General features: G+C 37.3%; 2 protein-coding genes across 5 annotated transcripts; both read left to right on the top strand.

Moving 5' to 3' along the window:
• The first annotated feature begins 567 nt into the window (after positions 1–567).
• On the top strand, positions 568–10,500 carry LOC128025416 (transmembrane protein 180). 4 transcript variants are annotated; one of them, XM_052611761.1, is made up of 10 exons: positions 618–717; positions 1,232–1,289; positions 3,305–3,559; positions 4,707–4,786; positions 4,871–5,320; positions 6,538–6,658; positions 6,751–6,847; positions 6,977–7,148; positions 7,994–8,187; positions 9,096–10,500. In XM_052611761.1, the coding sequence occupies exons 3-10, from the start codon at positions 3,395–3,397 to the stop codon at positions 9,329–9,331; spliced, it is 1,515 nt and encodes a 504-aa protein (XP_052467721.1). In that variant the 5' UTR covers positions 618–717; positions 1,232–1,289; positions 3,305–3,394; the 3' UTR covers positions 9,332–10,500. The 4 variants fall into 4 exon arrangements, with proteins under 4 accessions (XP_052467719.1, XP_052467721.1, XP_052467722.1 ...); XM_052611762.1 differs by having other exon boundaries at positions 630–717; positions 1,232–1,313; XM_052611759.1 differs by lacking the exon at positions 1,232–1,289 and having other exon boundaries at positions 568–717.
• A 1,497-nt stretch (positions 10,501–11,997) lies between these two features.
• On the top strand, positions 11,998–22,056 carry LOC128025417 (E3 ubiquitin-protein ligase TRIM8-like). Its single transcript, XM_052611763.1, has 6 exons — positions 11,998–13,823; positions 17,909–18,004; positions 18,320–18,553; positions 19,588–19,619; positions 19,743–19,858; positions 19,995–22,056. The coding sequence occupies exons 1-6, from the start codon at positions 13,251–13,253 to the stop codon at positions 20,636–20,638; spliced, it is 1,695 nt and encodes a 564-aa protein (XP_052467723.1). The 5' UTR covers positions 11,998–13,250; the 3' UTR covers positions 20,639–22,056.
• The last annotated feature ends 976 nt before the right edge of the window (positions 22,057–23,032 follow it).

The following is a 23,032-nucleotide window of genomic DNA, read 5'->3' on the forward strand; positions in this document are numbered from 1 at the left end:
GTCATTGCTTGTTTTTCTTACAGTTTTTTTCTCTTAATTATTTTTTTCTGTCCTCCGAAATAATATTTTCTTATTATTGCTATATATATATATATATATATATATATATATATATATATATATATATATATATATATATATATATATATATATGATGTAAAGTATGTGTACTTATTCTGTATTTAGGCTACATGAAAATACAAACTATGTTAAACAATGTTAGACTATGTTAAATTCGTACTGTTTGATTGTAATTAATACTGTACATGGGGACGATTATTTATCAATATACAATATAATTTAAATATAATTTGGTTTGGCTGAAATGGGCCTCAGTATGGCCTAAACTTTAATTTCTCACATGTCCATACAATAAGAAAGCGTGCCCATTATCAGCTTGCTTCGGAATAATGCATTCATGCGAATCCTCCTTAATCATGTTACAAATTTTACTGCTAGTCAAAATAATACGCAATTTAAATGGCCACAACAACGTACTTTAGTATGCATTATTCTCAGGTTACCAGTCGAGTGTGTGTCTGTGCGTACGTAAATGACGTGTACAAATGACAGCTGGAGTGATGAGGAGGACTCATGACGTCACGGGCTTCCTCATCCAACACATGACGTGTTTCGATAGAACGGTGAAACCTAGGAACGTTTTCAGCGTCTGTTTTGATCATCAGGTGATTGCAGCTTTAACATCAGCTCCTTATGGTAAGTGTCTAACAGCCTAAAGATCTAAAATCCCGGACTCGACTGATCGCACGGGTTCTGATCAGATCAGCTGGTTAAAGTGTGTGCGTCTGCGGGCTGTAAGTTAGTCGCATTGCTTGATATAAAAGCGGATAGCCTGCCAGCGAGCTAAACTCAGGGCAGTTTAAAGGGTTATTTTAGGTTTAAAGTGTCACTTCGCAGCTCATAGTTTGATCAAATATGTGTTGTGTGATTCTCGGGTCAAATTCAAATACTATGAGTAAAGTCGCCAGCGGCTAGCACAGATCTACTAGTGAAATAGAAATATTGTATCAGTTTGCTAGTGACAATGTAACCATTTATCATTCAAGACGAAAACATTCGCTAATGGTGCTTAAGAAACATTAAATGTCATAAGGATAATCAGCAGTCGTTGCAGCGTTTCCAGTTCCTCTTTTAACAGCTCTGTGTTTTAAGTGTTTTGAATCGGCAACTACAGAATATATTTATGGATATATTTAATATTTACTTACAGGTGTCAGAAGAGTCTGACTGTCAGTGTGATCAATGGTTCTTTTAACAGAGCTTCAGAGGTAATTATTTATTAGGAGAAGACGGTACGTGAGATGCATATATACTACATTAATTTTATAATTATCGTTAACGTAAAATAATAAAACACATTTTGGTGAACAACTTAAAAGAGATGTTACGAAACAAGTAAAAGGCTTAATTCTACTCATTTATAGCTTATGATAAATAATACAAATTTGTGACATTTTTGATATATGGAAATATTACATAATTGTAAAATTATTAATGTAGTTTTAAATGAATGATTATGCTGTTGAATTAATATAAGTGTTCTGAAATTAGAAAATGCCGAATTTTACTTCATTAAATGTTATGACAAGTAATAGGCTATGTGTGACATGTATTTTTTATTAATGGAAATATTAAGTTTTATTTATATTTATATATTATACCAATGTGTGTATAAATTAAATGTAATGTAAATGTATATAAATGTCCTACTTGGACCTAATGGTAATTCTAACTTGGCTACAGAAATGAACATCTTTCTTCTGAAAACAATACAGACTAAGAGAGTTTTGTGAAAGCTGTTTAGCTAGCAGATTTATGTTATAGGTGATAAAGCAGTTGTGTAAAAAGGGTGTGATTGTTTGACGTTTTGGTCAAATAAAAGTCTTCCGTCTATGTGAGAACAGTTCCCACGCATCCTGTTTCTCTGGAGAACAGACACAGGTGGACAACCTGTCATTGTAACACAGCAGCGCTGCCAGAACATCGGTCTTTTGCTCCATGGCACTTGAGCTCTTGCTGGATCAGAGATTGCTGAATCGTATCACCTTTAGAAATGAGATGAGATGAGAATCACTGCTGCAACGCGATCCAGTGAAGTATGTTTTGCTCCACTCCTTAGAACAGATGGATATCAGATCGGGAGTAACAAGTTCACTCATACGTTTAGAGTAACTGCGCATTTCATTGTTCTCTCAAAGAGCTGGGGGGCAAGGTTATTTTAAAGTTGTTTTAACTATAAGGATGAATGTTTTCAAAGAATCCCAGGACTTGTGTGAGCTTGCAGAGCATGTAAAAATCAGGTGTGCTACCCGGGAAACATTTTAATTTGCTGTATGCCACGTCTGCCGGGTTGAGGATGGTGATGTTTGCGAAAGGTTGTCACGGATGTCCAAAAGATTCACTGTGCGTGAAGAATTGGCACAAGTCTGCGCTACCCTACTATTGGAAACCATTCAATATTTGATAGCAATCGCAGGCCTCAGAATACACTTCTGCTCAGGTTACATCCCTCTTCAGACTTCAGGGAACAACAGTGTTTGTTATTGTCATCTTTGAAGCTGGTACGAGATGATCCAGCTCATTAAAATCTAATGTGTAATCTGCAATTACACTTCTCAGTGGGGTTTATGGTGACTTCCTGCATATAGGCACAATATGGAGGCGTGACCAGAACGCCCTGTGAGGAAGGCCAAGCTGTTTTTGTTATTATGAATATGGAAAATAGGCTGCTGCCTTCCCAAATTACCCATAAAACTCTGCATGGAAAAATACCCGAAGCCATTTTTCAGATATATATATATGTATATGTATGTGTGTGTGTGTGTGTGTTATATTTTCTGATTTTCCATTTCTGATTTTAGAATGGACTAGTTTTGAAACAAATTAAATATGTTTTATAATTTCATACTAAATAACCACAATTTTCTTGACTAATAACCCTGTAAAAGCTGTGTGATAAAACATCTTTGCTGATGTTTCTCCCCACATTGTTGTTATTTTAGTCAGGAGGAGGTTTCTGTCTTGTCGGGCTTTAGCCTGTTTTTCCAGATTCATATCAAGCGAAGTGCTGAATCATTAAAACAAAGTAAAAGCTGCTTGAAAATGTAATCCAGATGCTCAGTTTTCTCATCGGCTTGGCTGCTGTCCAGTTACACTCTCTGAATCTAATTTGAGTTAGGGTGATTTCCAGTCTAAAAACAGCCGACAGACATTACCCAGACTCATATTTTAGACAGTAATAGACTGCATGGGTTTGAACTGGTTGGTTTGTGTTTGTTTGCAGGGGTGGATGAAGTGATGAGGTTCCTCTGCTCAACCTGTGGGACGTGTAGAGCGCTGCGTGGGCAGGAAGAGCGGAGAGAAGTAGCAAAGGATGGGAAGGAGGGTATGGGGCCTCTGCCAGGGCTTCTCAACGGCTGTGCTTTATGGCTCCCTGGCTCTATTCATCTCCATTCTCCACAATGTCTTCTTACTGTATTATGTCGAGACCTTTGTGTCTGTTTACAAGATTGACAAGATCTCATTTTGGGTGGGAGAGGTAGGTTTACTCAATGGTAACTTCCATTACTTAAGATTCTAAATTATTATTAAATTTTATTATTAAATTATTATTATTATTATTATTAATATTAATATTTGTATGAAGTCTAAAGACTGGAGTAATAATGCCGAAAATTCAGCTTTGCTATTAAAGGATTAAATTAAATTTTAAAATATATTAAAATAGAAAGCAGATATTTCAAATTGTAATAATTGTTCCCAATATTATTTCTTTTTATTTATTTATTTTTCTAAACTGTATTCTTGATCAAATAAATGCAGCCTTGGTGTGAATATGAGACCTTTTTCAAAAACACACACAAAAAAAAAACTAAAAAAAACACCTTACAGACCCCAAATGTTTGAATTGTATATAGTTTATTCTAATTATTTGAAACACTTATTAATTGTAGGCCTACTTGACCAAAATAAATAACTTTTCATTAGTCTGAAGTTTTAACATATTTTTTCAGTAGCATTTTACGGTCCCACTTTATATTAAGTGGCCTTAACTACTATGTACTTACATCAAAAAATAAATACAATGTACTTATTGTGTTCATATTGTATAGCAACTTTTTTTTTTTTTTTTTGCTGCTATTGAGGTGGGAAACAGGTAAGGTTAGGGACAGATTTGGTGGTAAGTTTAAGGGTGTGTTAAGGTGTAAGGGATGGGTCAACGTGTAATTATACATGTAATTACAGAAATTAATTACAGATGTAATTATGTGCAGATATTTTTCAAATATAAGTACAATGTAAAAACATGTATGTACACAATAAGTGCATTGTACCAAATTAATTAAAATTTAACTACATAGTAGTTAAGGCCACTTAATATAAAGTGGGTCCCACTTTACAATAAGGTTCCATCAGTTAATGTTAATTACAGTACATTTATCATAGTATTATCAATCTTTATGTTAGTTAATGAAAATACAGTCATTGTTAGTTCATGTTAATTCACAGTGTATTAACTAATGTTAACTAGCACAACTTTTAATTTTAATAATGCATTAATACATTTTGAAATTAACATTAAGATTAATAAATGCTGTAGAAATATTGTTCATGTAAACTAATGAACCTTTCTTAAGTGATACATTTTTTTCTTTTCTGTTCATTATATTGTTTCTTTTTTGCAGACTGTGTTTCTGATATGGAATAGCCTGAACGACCCTCTTTTTGGCTGGCTGAGTGACCGCTCATTCCTGAGCTCTCCTCAGTGAGATTATTCCCTCTCTTCAAATTGGAAATCCATATTTTGGTAAGATGAGTCTCATTAAAATGTCTTTGTTTGATTGCTCAGGTCTGGGTCCCAGATCACGTCCCCTGAGGTGGTCCTGAAGCGTCTGCAGGCACTGTCCCGCAGCGGGCCTCTCTTTGCCCTCTCGTTCCTGGCCTTCTGGGTGGCTTGGACCTGGCCTGGACTGCAGTTCCTCATCTGCCTGTGTCTTTACGATGGCTTCCTCACGGTGGTCGACCTCAACTACAACGCCCTCCTGGCTGACCTGGCCGTGTCTGCACATGACCGCACACGCCTCAACTTCCACAGTTCCTTGTTCAGTGCAATGGGCTCGCTGTCCGTCTTCCTCTCTTACTCCTTCTGGAACAAGGAAAACTTCTACTACTTCAGACTCTTCTGCATAACTCTAGCCTCTCTCTCAATGCTGGGCTTTTTTGTGGTTTCACGTCTCCTGCAGCACCGGTTTCAGAACGAAGTCCAGGTGCGCAAGCACGAGAGCCAAGCACTCACTGAGTAAGAGCGTTATTGTTTTGCAGTGCTAAATGTTCTTTGTCGTTTAGCAGTTACTTTTCATCTGAAGCAATTTACACCACACTAATTGCAGAGCCGGTCCCCGTGGAGCAACCTGGGGTTAACTGCCGCACTCATGGGAGGAGTGATAGTGCTGGATGTGAACATGCAGTATTTGTGTTACCAGCACAGCTTCTTCAAGACAGTATTTCACCCCAAAAAATTTAGCATTTTGGTATAATTTACTCAACCACATATCTTTTCAACTATATTATTATATTATTAATAAATCTTATTTTCTACTATAAAAGGTAAAAGGAGCTATTAAATTGTTTTCTGTGCAAAGAAAAGTGCATGATTATATGCATATCTTAATTTTAGTTAGTTTTAGTTTTTTTGTTGAGTTTTTTTATGTAGTTTCTTATTTTAGTCAAAATAAATGAAACTCAAAAATGGTACATTGGCAAATAGCTGAAATATAATAAATGTACATTTTTATATATTACTTCAGATGTTATGGTTTTAGTTAACTACATAAATTTAGTTTAGTTAAAGTATATCTTTAGTTTAGATATATTGTATTTTATATTTAAGATGCATTTTTAAATCACTATCCACTTTCATTGTATGGAAAAGTGCAGCTCAAGCATTCTGCCTCTCATTTTGTGTTTTACAAAAGAAAGACAACAATATGCAGTTGAGCAAATGAGTACTTTTTATTTTTACTAAAAGCTGTTATTTTAATAGTTCGTTTTCTTATCAAGCATTAAAATGGCTTCAATGTAATTTTTTCATGAAGACAAAATAAGATATTTGGTTTAGCAGGTCACCAAATATTGCAGCTTTCAAACAGTAATCTGTTTAATTTCAGGTTTACATTTATGATAAATTTCAGATGCATACAGCAGAAAAAAAGAACATGAAAGCTGTGTTCTGTATTATTTATTCCATACACCCAGTATTGCTCAAGTTTGAAACTCTGTTTTTTAATTTGATTTCTATCATTCAGTTATCTATTTAGCTGTTTTGCACTTTTCCAGAGTTGCCGGACTACAAACTTACTAACATTTTAAAATGCTAAAATTGAAAGAAACTTCATATTATTACAATAAGCCATTTGTGTTACGGTGACTTGCTGTGTAAGTTTCCCCTCACCTTTTTTTTTCTTTTTCTTTCGTTGCCTTCCATTGGATTGCACATCCTCCTTGACATCCTAATAGACTGAGTGTCGGTCAGGCTCCTTTAACCTCACCTGAGACGCCAGTCACTCTTGGGGAATATCTAAAGCAGCTATCCCGCCACAAGAACTTTATGTGGTTTGTTTCTATGAACCTTGTACAGGTAAAAATGAGAGAACATGCACAAAAGACAATGTCTTTTTCATCCAATTAGGGACCCAATTATATGTTTTTCCTATAACCCACCATCTGCAGGTATTCCACTGCCATTTCAACAGCAATTTCTTTCCTCTGTTTTTGGAGCACCTTCTGTCAGACCGTATCTCTGCCTCCACAGGCTCCTTTCTGCTGGGTAAGACAAAAATAAATCATTCACATGGCCAAAGTCATTATTATTATCCACCCTGAAAACCATTGTGCTGCTTAATATTTTCGTGAAAACCATGATAACTTTTTTTTTTTCTATTGTCCTATGACACAGGCATTTCTTACATTGCACCTCATCTGAACAATCTCTACTTTTTGACTCTGTGCCAAAGACTGGGTGTCTACCAGGTTGTCCGCGGGCTCTTCCTCTTGAAGCTGGGCCTCAGCGTGGCCATGCTCTTAGCCGGGGCGGACCACGTGTTCCTGCTCTGCATCTTTATTGCTAGGTGAGAAATGAACGTTCCACGAGACCTTGTGCTTTCAGACTGCAGGTGTTCTGCCTCATATGTGATATGAAATTCAAAACATTCTGAATTTTGTGGTTATTAGTTTTGTTTAAAAGGAGCAGGTGTGCTTTTGTTTGCTAGCAAATCCATGTTGATTCAGGACTTGAAACAGACAACTTATATCCATGCTAAGGACACATGCTGAGAGAAAGCTGACATAAAGTAAACTATATGAAATTGCAAAACAGGAAGAATTATGAATTAAGTAATTTTCTTGAATATTGGTTAATGAAAAATTATAATTTTTTTTTTTATTGAAGAAACTCCTTATGTACCAAATCCTTATGTATTAAATATGTTATCAAATCATATTGAAATCATATTGAAAAGTCACAGGTTTTGTAAAATTAACAAATATGCGTTAAAAAGCAACATGCATTAAAATGATTCGTTGCTTACAGTTCGTTGGAACTAAAATCGTTTCATTATTGTTTTAATAATTGCTGTTCGTCCGGCTGACTACGACTGGTATTAATTTTTCAGACAAATCCTGCCATATGCACATTAACTGACAGTCATCACTTAAAAGCTACTACTAAATATTGTACAAACATAATTTTCTGTAAAGTTGCTTTGTAATGATTTGTATCGTAAAAAGAGCTATACAAATAAACTTGAATTTAATTAATGTGCTAGTCTATAACTTTGACAAGAAAACCCCACATTTTCGCCATTTATTAAGTTAACACTAATAAATGAATAAAAAGATGCACACTTGAGAACAGCTTTAGAAAGTCTTTCTTCAGCATTGTCTTTTGTCTGTTTTTGTTTGAATCTCTCCATAGTAATCGCGTCTTCACCGAGGGCACTTGTAAACTTCTGAACCTGGTGATCACAGACCTAGTGGATGAAGACTTTGTGATGAACCGCCGACAACAAGCAGCTTCTGCGCTGCTCTTTGGTATGGTTGCCTTGGTAACCAAGCCTGGCCAGACCTTTGCCCCTCTCATTGGTACCTGGCTGCTGTGTCTCTACACAGGTGCGTGTGCAGTGAAAGAACATGCATTACATCTAACCTTCACATTCAGTAATTACATTTCATTATTTAGATTAGATTTAGATTTCATTATTCATTATTTAGAATCACTTTAGATAAAAACATCAGATGCTTTTATCTAAAGTGATTTACAAATGAGGGAAAATGAAGCAAATGTTTCATACAAGAGCCAACAACAAAGAATCCATCTAAAAACTGCTTCGTACTTTTTGTTGGACACAATATATTACAATATATTATTAATATATTTACATGTATTATATACATTTTATATGCATGTGTGTGTGTGTGTGATTTTTAGCTTTAATTTATTTTATATTCTTATATATTTAAAAATGTTTTAGTGGCCACAAAAATGTACTTCCAAACTTAAGTTGCATTTAAAAATATGTGAAATTGAATCTGTTAAATAACAAAATGTTACAAATAGTCAAGCAAATTGCATTTATTTTAGAGAACTGTATAAGGACATTATTCAAAAATAAAATTCACACAGAGCAGTTTTTTTTTACATTTTTAAGTTTAAATACCCTTTTTTTTAAAAGAAGTCTCGTGCTCACCAAGGCTTCATTTATTGGATTAAATATGGTAAAAACAAGTTATATTTTTGCAGTTTAAAATAGATTTTCTATTTGAAAACATAATAATAATTTTTTTTTATTGCTGTGATGGCAAAGCAAAATTTTCCGTAGTTATTATTCCAGTCTTCAGTGTCACATGATCCTATGAATATCATTTTAATTTGGTGCTCAATAAACATTTCTCATTACTATCAATGTTCAAAACAGTTGTGCAGCGTTATTTTGTGGAAACCATGATAACATTTGTTTCAGGATTCTTTGACTAATAAAAAGTGTATTTGTGTCTCATCACCCCCTATCGTTTTTCAGGATATGACATCTTCGAGAGAAACTCGATGGCTGAAGCACCAATTGCAGCTCCTGTGGTCCCTGTGCCACTGCGTCAGGGTTGTTTTTATCTGCTGGTGTTTGTGCCCATTTCCTGTGCCCTTCTGCAGCTGCTGACGTGGTCTCGCTTCACTCTGCATGGACGAAGGCTACAAAACATCAAGAACCTAAGGCAGGGTGCCCAACACAGCCACCTCATTGATGTCAAGGCTATCTAATGTTCTTGTAAGCATGGGAAGAGGAAAGAAAGAGGAGTGGAGGACACTCCCCAAGACCAGGCGTGCTGCCAACAGACCCTGAATGGAGAATGGTAATGCCAAATACTGCAAGAGACACTAAAGAGAGAATGTATGGTCCCATCTTATTGAAACCTGCCTTATGTTTTGTTTTTACTATTATATTGAGTATGTGACCAAAAATGAATAGACGGTTTAACCAGTCTAGTGGTTTGGGACCTTATTGAAAAATACTGCCCCCAAACCTCCTGTTTTGAAGTTTCAGTGTATAGTTAAATGGGTTGATAATCAAGGCAAATCAAATCACATCTCCCTTGCCTGTATGTTTCCAGTTTATGTGAAAAAATACACTGTGTTCTGAGAAAGGGCATGTTTACAGTAGGTTCAGCAGCGTTCCAGGGATCTGTGGTTTTTTTTTATTCTATATGGTCAAACTTAGGACTTATACATTGTCTTTGTAATCTGTCCAGATGAAGTTGTTTAGTGGCAAGTAACATCTGTTTTATATAACTTTTTGAAATTAATTCAGTTACTCATTGCTATCAGTGATTATTATTACTGAAAAAGTATGTATGTTATTATAGTTTACATGAAAGTAAATGCAGGTTGTGTGTTGTACTAGCATGTATAACCAACTTATTTTTGTACCAAATGTCCAATTTGACTTTATTTTTGTGTTTTAGAGGCAGAGCTGTCAAGACGGTAATTAAATCCTTGGCCAGTCTGACGTTAAAATACAAGTTGAATTCTCAAAGCTACAGAAATATTTTGTATAAGGGTTTTCCAAGTTAATTTTTATTACCAAATGTATATTCTTAACTTTTAGTACAAATACAATTTTTGACACATTTGTGATATTGCAAATCGTTGAAAATGTTTTTTAAAAATGAAGAAAAGTCTTAATATTTTAGATGGTCAAAATATTTATTTTGTCAACTACTGGTTGTGGCACAATGACCACATCCTATCCTTTATTCATATTTCCTGATTATTTATTGTAGTAAACATTTGAGTCATTTTAGAAAACATTTTTAGACACAAATGTGACTGAGGCCACTTACTGAGCTATGGCTTATGATGTATGAGTTATTTTAGTGCTTTTGCTCATTGTATGATTATTTTTGCTTGCAAATATATGTTGTTTTCTAATAGTAATGCCTCAGTGTGATGTTCTTGTCTTTGTTAAACACTTGGAGACAAAATTGTAGTTACTGTTTTAGCATGAACCCATTTTAAACTCTAAAATATAATCATTTGTATAGGCCAAACCAAACCAGTGCATTCATCCATTGTTTATATTAAAAAGTTGTGGACCTGCTAAAAGCCATTTAACACATTTCACAATACAAGAGAGAATAATTAAGAATTTGCTGGTCATCATAGGTTTTACTCAGTACGTGCATTTTGGCACTGTAGCATTGATCTCGGTGTATGTCATATAAATATGTATTAATATAAATACCAGAATGATCCAAAAAAATGAGGCACCACATGACTAGTTAGGTGCAGGTTTCAAATTACTTTTATAATTGGTTCCCATGAGGACAGCATAAAAGGACTCGAGAGCTTTCAGAATTCTGTCCTTTTGTCTAGAAGATTGTGAGATGGCAAATTGGGATTGCTGATCACGTGTGTGTCATCTCCAAAACAACTTCACCTCCAAAACACTATTAAGAGATTATGAATGTGATTTATTTTTTCCTTTACTGTCTACGTCACCTGTCGGATATATGAGTAGTTTCCTATGTGGGAAGGACTGGATTATGTCAGCGAATTTAACAAGTTCATCATTACAGCTCGAGTGAGAAATCCCTGTAATCCCCCTCTCACCCGTTCCCTGAACTGATCATGTTTTTGGTGATGACGAAGCTCCTCTTAAAGGGGCAACAACAAGTGACGTAAGGTGATGTAATGGTAATATCGAGCTGGGTATGGGTTTAAAATTGAAATGAAATCAGCCAGTTAACAAACTCAGATTCACAAAATAGCATATTTTTCTGATTAATTAGTCTCATTAATTAGAGTGGCTGCCTATTTGTGTATTTATACAACAATTTTTACATCACTCAGAACAGAGACGGTCATGATTTGTTCGTTAATGAATCATTGTAATTGAACAAATCTTTTGAATGAATCATTCTCGTTTAGTCACTGAAGTCTCCCCTTTGCCACTCATATTAATGACACTCACATCTGGATGCATAACTTGCTGAAAAGTTCACTGCTAACAATAAAAATTAAATCTGAAAAAAAAAAAATGAATCCTTAATATCCCAAAAACAAAATAACCCAAATCGAAAATGAGACTGAAAACGTAAATTATTACTATTTTTGTTTTATTCACATATCTTTATTTCTTATATTATCTGTGTGTTGCTGTTGTTGTTGTCTCTGTGTCCTGAAAGCTTCTGTTAACAGAACAAATTTCTTTGTGTGTGCTAACATACTTGGCAGCAAAGCTCTTTCTGGTTGTGATTTTAGTGCAAAGATTCAAAAGTTTCGAGTCACTGGGATGATTCAAAATCCCCTCTAATATTCGCGTTATTTCCCAATGGCTATGCCCTTTTAAACAAAGCCCCGCCTCGTTGCTCGAAGCCCCTCCTTTTGGCATGTCAAAGCGGTGATGAGTCACGTGATTGGCGGAGTGGTCGTTGGAAGGGGAGGAGCGAGTGAAGCTCTGTGTGTATTGAAACTCTCTTCTCTGTCCCTGCATTCCAACCCTGATCAAAGCCTGAACGAGAGAAGAGGGGGGAAAAAAACATAAATTATACCATGGTGAGATCGGCCCGTTCTGAAGATCGCCCCATGGATGCACGCTCTCAGGAATCGGCCGCGATAGGAATCGGAAGCAGCGAAGAAACGCACGCCTGTAATCCACTTTTGATTTCTTTTAAGGACTAAAGCGAGAGAGAGGCTTGATGGGGGACAAACAGAGACGTTTTATTATTCATTTTTAAATAGGGACGCAAGATGGCAGATGACAGACTCCAATAGCGAGAAACACTCAGTTTCGCTTTAAAAAAAAAAAATTATTTTTTAATAAAGGTGTAACGTATCGTCTTTTCTCGCCCGAAGAGATCAAAGTGAAGGCACTCGGCAGTCCAGTTTTCTCTAGACTCGGATACATACCAGTGTATGTTCTCTCTATGTTCCTTTGTTATAATAAGGGGAAGTCTAGTATGCGCGTAGTCTACATATATTTGTAAGAATTAACCGATTGGTCTGGTTAAGATCGTTGTTTTCTATGAAATTCAGATTTGTAAGACGCTACGGGGGATGTGCGATTCGAGCAAGTTACGTTATATTAATATAAAGTGTATCGCACGTCTGTATGGAGAGCTAGCAGAACCATTATAATCCTTTTTGGAAATAAAATTTGTGTCATTGTGAGGCAATGTCACAATAGCAGTGGACGGAAACAACAAAAGGCTGGACGTGAGAATACTAATTGACTTTCAACAGTTTTTATCAGTCTCTTGTTCGAGGCTGTTCCCGAAAAAACGGCCTGTTTAACGTTACCTAGTAAACGAATAGCTGTCAGCAGACTGGATTATTCTTAGATACATAACTAGTGGGCGCAGGAATCGGCCATACGTGTAGAATATGAACTAGTGTGTTGGCATTCAAAGTCACAAGACAGAAAAGTCCACTTTAGTGGTGTGGCAACACAAAATTTTCGCGACGCCTACAGTTGACACGAACGAAGTGGGTGGTAATGATGTTGCCTTGAGCTAAAGTGTGCTCAAAGTATACTTTTCTGGAGTATTCACACCCTCATTGGCACGAAGTTGAGGTTTGTGGGATAAAACAACGTCCTTGTGGTTCCCACTCCACCCATTACTGCATCAACAGAGGAGCACCTATTTTATACAGTTTTTACATTGACTTGTCAGCATTAAAGATGGCTGAGAACTGGAAGAACTGTCTGGAAGAGGAGCTCATATGTCCTATCTGTTTAAACGTCTTCTCGGAGCCGGTTCAGCTCCCTTGCAAACACAACTTCTGCCGCATGTGTATCAATGAGGCCTGGTCTAAAGACACAGGAATGGTTCGCTGTCCCGAATGCAACCATGCCTACAGCCAAAAACCAGCTCTGGAGAAGAACCACAAACTGTCCAACATTGTGGAGAAGTTTAATGCGTTAAACGTTGAGAAGACTCCTGCGGTCCTGCACTGCATTCTGTGCCGGCGCGGCCCTCCGCTTCAAGCCCAGAAGGTTTGCCTCCGGTGCAATGCGCCCTGCTGCCATTCCCATGTACAGACCCATCTCCAACAACCCTCTTCCAATGCTGGACACTTACTGGTGGACGCCGAGGACGTGCGGGCCTGGAGCTGTCCACAGCACGATGAGTACAGACTATATCATTGTGAAACCGAGCATGTGGCTGTATGCCAATACTGCTGCTTTTCCAGATGTGCTACCAACCATGGCCACGCGGTGTGCGATATAGAAGTCAGACGTAACGATATCAGAGTAAGTGGCCTCCACTTCTTGTGTTCCTTCCCATGCTATGTTCAACATTGTTGTTTTACCTTCAGCTAAAGGTTGTGGTTCACTTCTGGATTTGGTGGAGACGATGACGAGGTTTATCGAGGTGGTATTCTGTCCCATTCCCCCCTTTTTTTCTTCCATTTGAATGATAAACAATTGGGTAGAGCTGCAAACAATACCGAAGCTCTCCTTTGGGCTTATCTTCCCAGCCCAGGTGCATCCTTGCGTGGCATTTTGAGGAGGGGGAGGACTGTGACTGGAGAATTTAATGATGAGTCTTATTTTCTGTGGCACAGATGAGGGAAAAGGCCAGATTTGGATTTAATTTACCCTTAACAACCCCTTGCATTTTCTAGGCTTGCTGCATCAAAACAACCTGTATTTTCTTGCTTTAAATAATCAGCATTGTACAATGCTATTGAAGATGCTTTTAGAGCCTTTTTATAAACCTAAAACCAAATAAAATTCACAGCCAGAATGGGGTTTTAAACTAAATATTATATTTGCTTCAAATATCTCAAAACAAATCAGTTAATTAATACGGGATTATGTTTGATTCTTTTTTTCCCTTTACAGTAGCTTTATTTTTGAAGAGGTAAAGCAGTGTGCCTCCAGTTCGATTCATGTGCATGCTGTCAGCATAATTTCCATTTCTGTTGATTATAGAAATCATACGCCATCATTTATCCCATTTCCATTACAGGAAATGCTAGCAATGACCAATCAATCTACAAAATAAACCCTTGTTGTGTTGTAAACCAAGCTATTTGAAACCAAAACCATGCCCGTTTGGGATGTTTAGGGATTTCCAGAGTTGTTTTTCACAGGTAGGCCTTGTTTGTGAATGTTAAGTTTACTGTGAATGTTTGATTCACATTCACTTCCACATTCATCTGCTACAAGGCAAAATGGCTCTGTCTGAGGCTGTAGCTCAGGGCAAGGTTGCTATTGCCTCATTCACTCTGACCTTGGCGGAAGAGACACTGGTTTGAAATGACAGTGATTTTGAGCACCCTACCCCCATTCCCCCTTGAGAGAGGTCTGTCCTGGATGGCAAGCCAGCACCGCTGCCATGAGGTATTAGGTTCCACCCTCCAGGCTTCTGCCGGCAGCCCGATCTCATCAGTCACTACAATTAGGCCATGGTCTTAGATCCTAGAGCTTCAAAGACATTCTCTGTCTCAGTGCGGTTTTCTGCTTCTTGACCTTACTTCTGTTCCTGATTGTTGATGTAGATAAACACCCACTTGATCTGTAAAGGAGTAGATGGTTTCAGAAACCAAACACGTATTGTTGGCCATAGTGATGGACGTCATCAAATTCACTGTATTTCACCACAGATTAAAGAGAATGTTCACCCAAAATTAAAATTATCATCATTTATTCATCTTTATGTAATATAATTCTTCTGCAGAACTGGAAGAAGAACCATTTTGGCTCTACAATGAAAGTGAGTAGGGTCCAAAACAACACTGGACCCAACTGACTTTCATTGAGTGGACAAAAACACATTAATACGTATTTTAGGACAAAGGTTTTCTTACAGGTCGTAATGGTAAGTAACTGATGACCAGATTTCTAGTTTTGGTGAACTATCCCTTTAAATTACCACAGTAAGTGACTTTATAGGGAGAAAATGGCTCCATATGGCTTTAAATGATGTACCACCACTGTAAAATGTATGCAAGATAGATCTCCTGCTATGCTAGGAGTAGTTTGTATGAGTCTGAATTACTGCCAAATCCAATTCGTTGGATCCAAATCTTGGTAATGGATTTACGCCACAAGAAAACCGGTTGATGCAGAGACGAGATACATGAAAACAAGTCAGTTTACCCAGTAGTACCATGTGATTGTGGATCCAATTTGTCATGCGCTCAACAAACAAAATCTGTTGAAAGGAAAAGGTTTGGTTACGCGCATCATCGGCAGTGATTGATGTAGTTCATTTTGCACAGAGGGTACAGTCAGCTGTTCTAAGCGTCTGTCAGACGGTGTGATTGAAGATCATTAGTTTGCAGCGCATCCCTCTCTGGGTTTTGCGTTTGTCCTGTAATGCTGCATTCTGAAGACTGACATTGATTCCCTTTGTTTTTACTCTTTGTTGCTGAGATGAATCAGAATTATATAATAGCATTACTCTTGAGTGTGAAGAAAAATACCCAAATTGATTTCCCTGCTTCTGTGAGAATACCTGTTTTGTTTAGGCTTTCATCCCCCCATGTGAGGTTATTAAAATTTGACGTCACGCTACTGAATTAGACATGCCCTCAGTCAACTTTGGCATGCAAGCCCTGTTTTTCGCCTGTAAGCTTTTGAGCATGAAGTGGCTTGATGTGGTTGAGGTTTGTCCTCATTCTACAGGAAGCAGTTTTATCTTTGAGCTAGCCTGCATTCATTACGGAGCTTTGCTCCAAAATACACACACACAGGGTCAACGTGATTTGTCTTTGCCTTGGACGCAGACAAAGAAAAAATGGGGAAAGACGGTGTGAAATGAGCCTTCCTTCTTTCTCTTTGCTCTCCTCTATGCTGTCTTTCCTTCTCCTCCTCCTTTTCCTCCCCCATATTCCCCTCTGAATATACAGATATGAAAAAAAGAGCTTTGTTGCCATGACAGTACCCCCACCTTCTTTTTGGTGTCTGCCTCTCGCACGAGGCATTTGTTTAATTAAAACTAATTTGGTTTGTTCCTAAGGTGCCACTGAACTTTGTCAGGCGTCGCAAGTTGTTTCTTGATTGTGTTTTTCCCTTTGTTTGCCATTGAATATGAAAGGAAAATAATTGAAATTCCTCTTCAGCCACCAGACCTTCTCCGTGGGGCCTTGACAATTGCATTCATTGAAAAGAAAGGAACAGGAAGTTAGCAAAGTTACATTTGTGCCATCGCAACAGAATCAACTTTTTATCTTTTTGTCTCAGTGCTGCATTCTCATATTCTTTATGTAGTTTGTGAAAGAAAAGATTATGCTAGTTAACCAGAATACTAGATTGTTCATTGTCCAGCAATAAAATAAGACTGAAAATTATTTTCTAGCATCAAGAATTCTTAGCTTATGGTTCAAACTGAATTTATATTATAGCATTAGTAATGTTAAAAAAGGATCTTGTCGTCTTTTATGAATAATTTGTGTATAGCTTGAATTCTGCTCATTGTCATTAATATATGATCTTTGGGCTGAGCGCAATATTAAAGATTTTTTCATTTTACTGGTTATATATAATTAAGCAACATTGTGATTTTAAAGATCATCAAGTGTTCTTAAAAACATATCATTGTAGTAGTTTTGTGATTCTGTTTTGCTTTTTCAGTATAATATTAATACACGCTTTTAAAAGTGTCTCTGATACGTCTTTGTGTTTTTTTTTTTTTTTATGTCAGTGACTTTGTTACACAGTAAATTATACTTTGGTACTGTTTGAAACTGTGTTGTTGTTTTGAAGCATACAAATGAAACTGATTAAATATCATTCTTCCTAGTTTTCAATTCTCATGAAACCCTCATTTCATGCACCAATTTATTATTATACAGTGTCATGCACATAGAGGAATTTCCTTTGTTCTGAAAGTGCCATTTCCACTCCACCCCAGGTCATGTAATTTCATAATATTCTGAAAATGACTGTGGTGGAAATGACATTTTTAAAGTGAGGAATAAAATTGACTTGGGTAATTTCATAGCCAGCATTTTATGTCCAAAATATACAAATCATTTTTGCACATTTTGCATAATTGTATACGAATTGCATTGCAGATTGGAAAAGACATATACAAATATTCTGCTCACAAGTTACATTTGCATTTTTTTTCTTTTCTCCATACGTTTCTTTTTTTCATCTCGAGCATGGTCTTCACTGACGATATTCTTTAAAAACTAGGAGCAGTTTGTTGCAATTTATTTTATTTTTTTTCTGGTGGAAAATGGTTTATGATTATTTTGGTTGTTTGTTTTTGAATGTAATTGTTTACATTTCTGTTATCAGCCGATTCTGATCCTCTCAATATGGCCAGATATAGTCAAATTAAAAAAACAGTATTGCCCTAATAATATCTTTTTGTGTTTCAGCAAATGCTGATCAAACAGCAGGATCGAATTGAAGACCGGGTTCAGGACATAGAAGAGCAGCTCTACAAATTAGAATCGGACAAATGTCTCATGGAAGTAAGTGTGAAATGTTCATGCTGTACACTGACTAAATCACATTATTATAAACAGAACAACTGCATCTTTTGCTTTGTGAGCTTTGGAAATAAACACTTAGCACTATTCCTATTACTGTGATCAATGATCACATTAGTACATTCGTACAGGTTTGAGATCAAGGTTGTGCCTAGTTCTTGTACCAGAACAAATCCACTTCCTTTAGCTCTTCCTAATCATCCACATCAGATGCAGTCTCTGCTTAACCCCCATTGTTAAGACCAAACTAGACTTGCATAGTAAGTAATGGTTTTGTGCCGGTCTGTGGAACCTCAGGACAAAGTGCAGAACCTGAAGGAGGAGGTGCAGCTGCAGTATCAGAAAATGCAGCAGCTCTTGGAGGAGGATCTGGGGAAGACCCTGGAGGTCCTGGATAAGGCCCATTCCAAGTTCTGCCAGGAGAACTCCGCGCAGGCCCTGCAGCTTCACCAGAAACAGCAGGAGGCTAAGAAACTGCTCAGCTCCATCCAGATGGTTTTCGATAAGGCCGAGGACATCGGTTTTATGAAGGTGACCTGACTTTTATTGCTGTTGTCAATACTACATAGCCTGTGTTTGTTATAAATGGTGACATTTAGCTGTTTTTTAAAGTGCCTTTGCATTTTGTTATGGTGAGGATGATGAAGAGTATTTTTCTGCCCTGCTGTTATGAGTAAACTCCGATTTATTGTGGACCATGACAGTGTAATAGTAGAAAAGATTCCAGAAAATGATTGTTTTTGGCACCATGTAGAATAGGCATCCATTTTTCATGTGCTGGATACACCTCTCTGAAACTCAGGAAATAAGAAGTATGATTTATAACGATTTATTTATTCATCTATTAGATTTGGATGTAAAGTCAGACTCAGCTTTTTGTTAATAATACGCTAAACTATGTGATTTTATGATATTCATCAGTGAGGGGGGGGGCGAATACTGGTTAGCATAATTGCTAATTCTACAGGAGAGAGGTACTATAAACCAAAAGAGATACTAAAACCAACAAATACTATACATTTGGAATTTTTTGCAAAGCAACTCCTTTTTGTTATTTTAATGAAGCAAAAAAAAGTAATTTCCATTCTTCTGCAGACATACATGTTCCACATACGTCTCTTATCATCTTGTCCTTGAATTGCTCTTGTTTTCACTGTAGTCTTATTTTAGTTATTCAATTGACTTGCAAAAAATCTGTTCTGGAAATGTTTTGCTTAATTTGGTGTGCCCAAACCCACACAACAACTGTGTTAGGCAAAGCCCCCACACAACACTGGTGGGTGGAGCCTGCTTGCTGTCTATGTTTATATTTATGTCATGTTTTATTACCGCTATATGGAAATGAAGTTCTCATGCCGATACACAGACAATTTCCATACATATTTTATCTTAGTGTATATAATGACAGATACTATTGCCACCTTCTATATCATAATCATTTTTATGAACATTTTACATAATTACATTGTTTTTGTTGTTGTTTATCTTGTCTTTTGTATTTTATATGCAGGAACCCTGTTATTGAAATGCATAATATCTTTTTTTTTTCTTTTTTTTTTTTTTAGAACACAAAATCTGTGAAAATACTAATGGACAGGTGAGTCACTGCAGAGTTTCCATACATTAACCATTATCATAAGGTTCATTAGTCATCATTCATATTTTGTCATTGTGTTTAGTGTAACAATTAATTAGCATGTTTAATTTCCTTGGACTCTAGGTCTCAACCGTATGTGGGCAGCACATTGTCACCATACAAAGTGGGCAGCCTCAACTCCAAACTCTTTCTGTCTGAAATCTCTAAAAGAGAGAAGAACCTCTGCAAGATGCTGGAAGGTATGCATTAAAAAATACATATATTCAAGTATTAATTATATTAAACCTTCTGATGTTGCATCCAGCTGCTCTTTTTGTTTTTAAATTATTAACCGTTTCTGTAAAACGTTTTTTTTTTTTTTCTTGTCATTTCCAGCTCCGTTCAGTGCTCCTGCAAACTTTTTCCAGAGTATTCCGGCGTACCTGTGCGAGAAGCGCAGGCATTCAGTGGCGTTCCCTGAAGGCAGCGGCAGCACCCGAGCAGGCGCTAGCTTCATGGACTCTTCCTCCTCATCAGGCCCTGTGGCTGCCAAGCAGCCGTGCCTGAGTCTCACTCAGGGCTCTGCCCCAGGCGAAGGTCAGTCCTCCCAGCAAGCTCTAGGGCCATGTGGCTCCACCCAACACGTCGGAAGCAGCAGCTCAGCCTCCGGCTCCCAAACCTTACCGCACTCTGCCTCGGTATTCCCACATTCCCATTACCCAAACGGCAGCTCTTCCCAGCTGTCCCAATATGGAGCGCGGAAGATCTTGATGTGCACAGTCGATAACTGTTACTGCTCAGGGGTGCCCTCTGTGTCCAATCACCGCGGACATCCTCCTTACCCTCGCTCCAGCTCCTTCCCCTGGCCAGTAAGTTCGCAGGAATACTCCCATGCCCCCCTGCCCTCGGCCCCGGCCATGTCCCAGTCTCTCCAGAGCCTGTCCATGCGTGACTGGATTGATGCCTCTCAGTCACACAGGCACGCTGACTTCTACAGCCTCTACGGTCAGTCTTCCACCAAGCATTACGTCACCAGTTAACCCCTGCTCCAGTGACTGCTGCCAGTCACCAAATGGGACATCTTTTTCTGCTGAGAGAAGTCTTAAAGAGATGCATGTGGGGCATTTTTGTATGCAGACCTTATCAATCATTTAGAATTAACATGGATGAACTGCTGAAGTCCGAGAGCAGTGAAAAAGAAAGTTAATATCACAAAGTCAAGCATAGCTTTGCACATTATTTAGGCACTAATGGTGTTGTGATTATGTACCATGAACTCAAGTCGCTCTTCTTAAAATAACACCCAATATTTGCAAGAGATGCAGAGATGATGGAGGATGCTGTCTTTTGTCGAATCGTCAATAATGTTGCACTTTCTTTGTAAGATCCAAATTTTCGCAATTAGCGTTGACTCGTCAGGGGAAACGATGGAAGTCAACAATAAAACCATTAAGTCAGCTCTTAATGAAACTTAAGGCAATTTACTCTTGAGAGAATTGTAGCCCACACAGTTTTATTAACTTCACATGGTTGTCATTTTTTTTAGAACACCCATGTGCAAAAACTCTGTATAGTTTCCCAACCTTCCATATTTTAGCTTTCATTTTGTTTAAGTGTGGCCTTTTTATTCATCACAAATAGCACAAGCACATGTTTAATTTGAACCATTCTTAAATGTTTTTTAACCAACCCGGAAACTGGAACAGCACAACATTGTCATCGCCGCCATTGTTCACTTGACCTTCCCTACTGAATGAAGCTTTTTTTTTAATGGAAATGCCCTTCACTTTGGTTCACAGTCCTCTCCTTAAGCTTCCAAAGTAACTGAGAACGCGCCTCCACCCACAACCTTCAATCTTGTCCCCATCCAGACGGCGCTGTGTCTCTCTCACGCCCTTCAAAGCCACAGAAACGCTCCCCTTTACATCCTGTATGTTAAACGCAGGATACATTGGTTTTGCATTCTTTCGTTTACCCGTGGCCTCTCATTATATCTGACTCAACAGTGGCTTTAGCGCAAACGTGTCAGCCGAAAACGAAAAGGCCTGTGTTCAGAGGGGTCATGGTGCACTTGATGCCTCTGCATTTACTGTCAATGCTGTAATTGTTCTTCCTTGTGTTTGATGCCATTTCCGGCTCCAAGCAACGGAGCCTCTGGCTTCCTGTTTGTTACTGAGTGCATGTGGAAAAGAGTTTATGAGCACTTGTAAAAAAAAATATATATAACTGTTAGCAGTTATAAAATGACTTTTGAAACAGGGAATTAAGTTTTTTTCTTTCTTTTTTTTTTATCTACTTAAGAGAAACATTGACCAAATGAACGTTTCAAAACTAACTGAATACTTGGGATAAAATGGAGGGATTTTCTGTTGTAAATATTTTGTGAAATGAAAAAGAAAGACTTGTAATTTGGAAAGATCCTTGTTGAAATAAATGCTAATTTCAAGCTTAAAAAGTTCTTTTTCCACCGTTTCATTGTTTTTGTGCTGTATAATGAATCTTAACCATAAGTTCTTCATGTGTGTGTGTTGCAGATTAAAAATAGACTGTATTGCTAACATTACTATGGTAACACTTACAGTTAACACTTAATTTATGTGTAAAACACATTATTAATGCTTCCAGGCTAGACCAGGCTTAAGAAATTCTGTTAACATGTAAATGAATTTGAAAAAAAGGTGCTCTATTTTCACTTTTAAAATTTCAGAAAGACCGTGAAGCCATTTTCAATGCACAAAGGTTTTGTTGGAAAAGATCAAGGTGGTTAAATCTGAAACCCATTAAACAAAATGAAAGCGAAAACACGCAAATGAGTCAAAGTCAAAATGCCCTTTGCCTCAGTTTATTGATTTCCAGACAAAAATTTGCCTCAGTTTATTGATTTCTAGACAAAAAATGTAGGTCATCAGTGGTTAGATATTCATTTTCATCTCTAAACTGACAGCGACCCATTCACTTTTGATGTGACTAACACACCAGAACTACAGCACTTCTAGAAAAGCCTTTTTAAATGTATTTTTTCTCCTTTTAAAGTTTCTGCTAAATGTGAGGTTATATGCAAATAAGGATTCACTAGCTTTAGCATAATGTGGACACAGCCACCTGTCAGTGCGTATACAGTGGCATGTGAAAAATTGGAGACAAATAGTGGGTGTGATCTGCATGTGCTGACATTTGCTGTTTCTGCTAAGCCAGTGGAAATAATTAATGTATATGCAACTGACAAAAATGAAAGCCTGTTCAGTTTGTTTTCTGTGTGTGTGTTTATGTGAAGAGAACCAAAGATTTATTAACAATCTTTATGACTAAATCCGAGTGATCTGAATTGGATGCCTCCCTCTCACATGTGGCTACATGTGGAGCAAGGTGCTGTATGTGTGTGTGCGTGCGTATCTGCAAGAATGAGTCTTCGGTGATGTTTGTATAACCTGAGA

Source organism: Carassius gibelio, chromosome A12 (assembly GCF_023724105.1).
Source record: "Carassius gibelio isolate Cgi1373 ecotype wild population from Czech Republic chromosome A12, carGib1.2-hapl.c, whole genome shotgun sequence".
Taxonomy (NCBI): Eukaryota; Metazoa; Chordata; class Actinopteri; order Cypriniformes; family Cyprinidae; genus Carassius; species Carassius gibelio.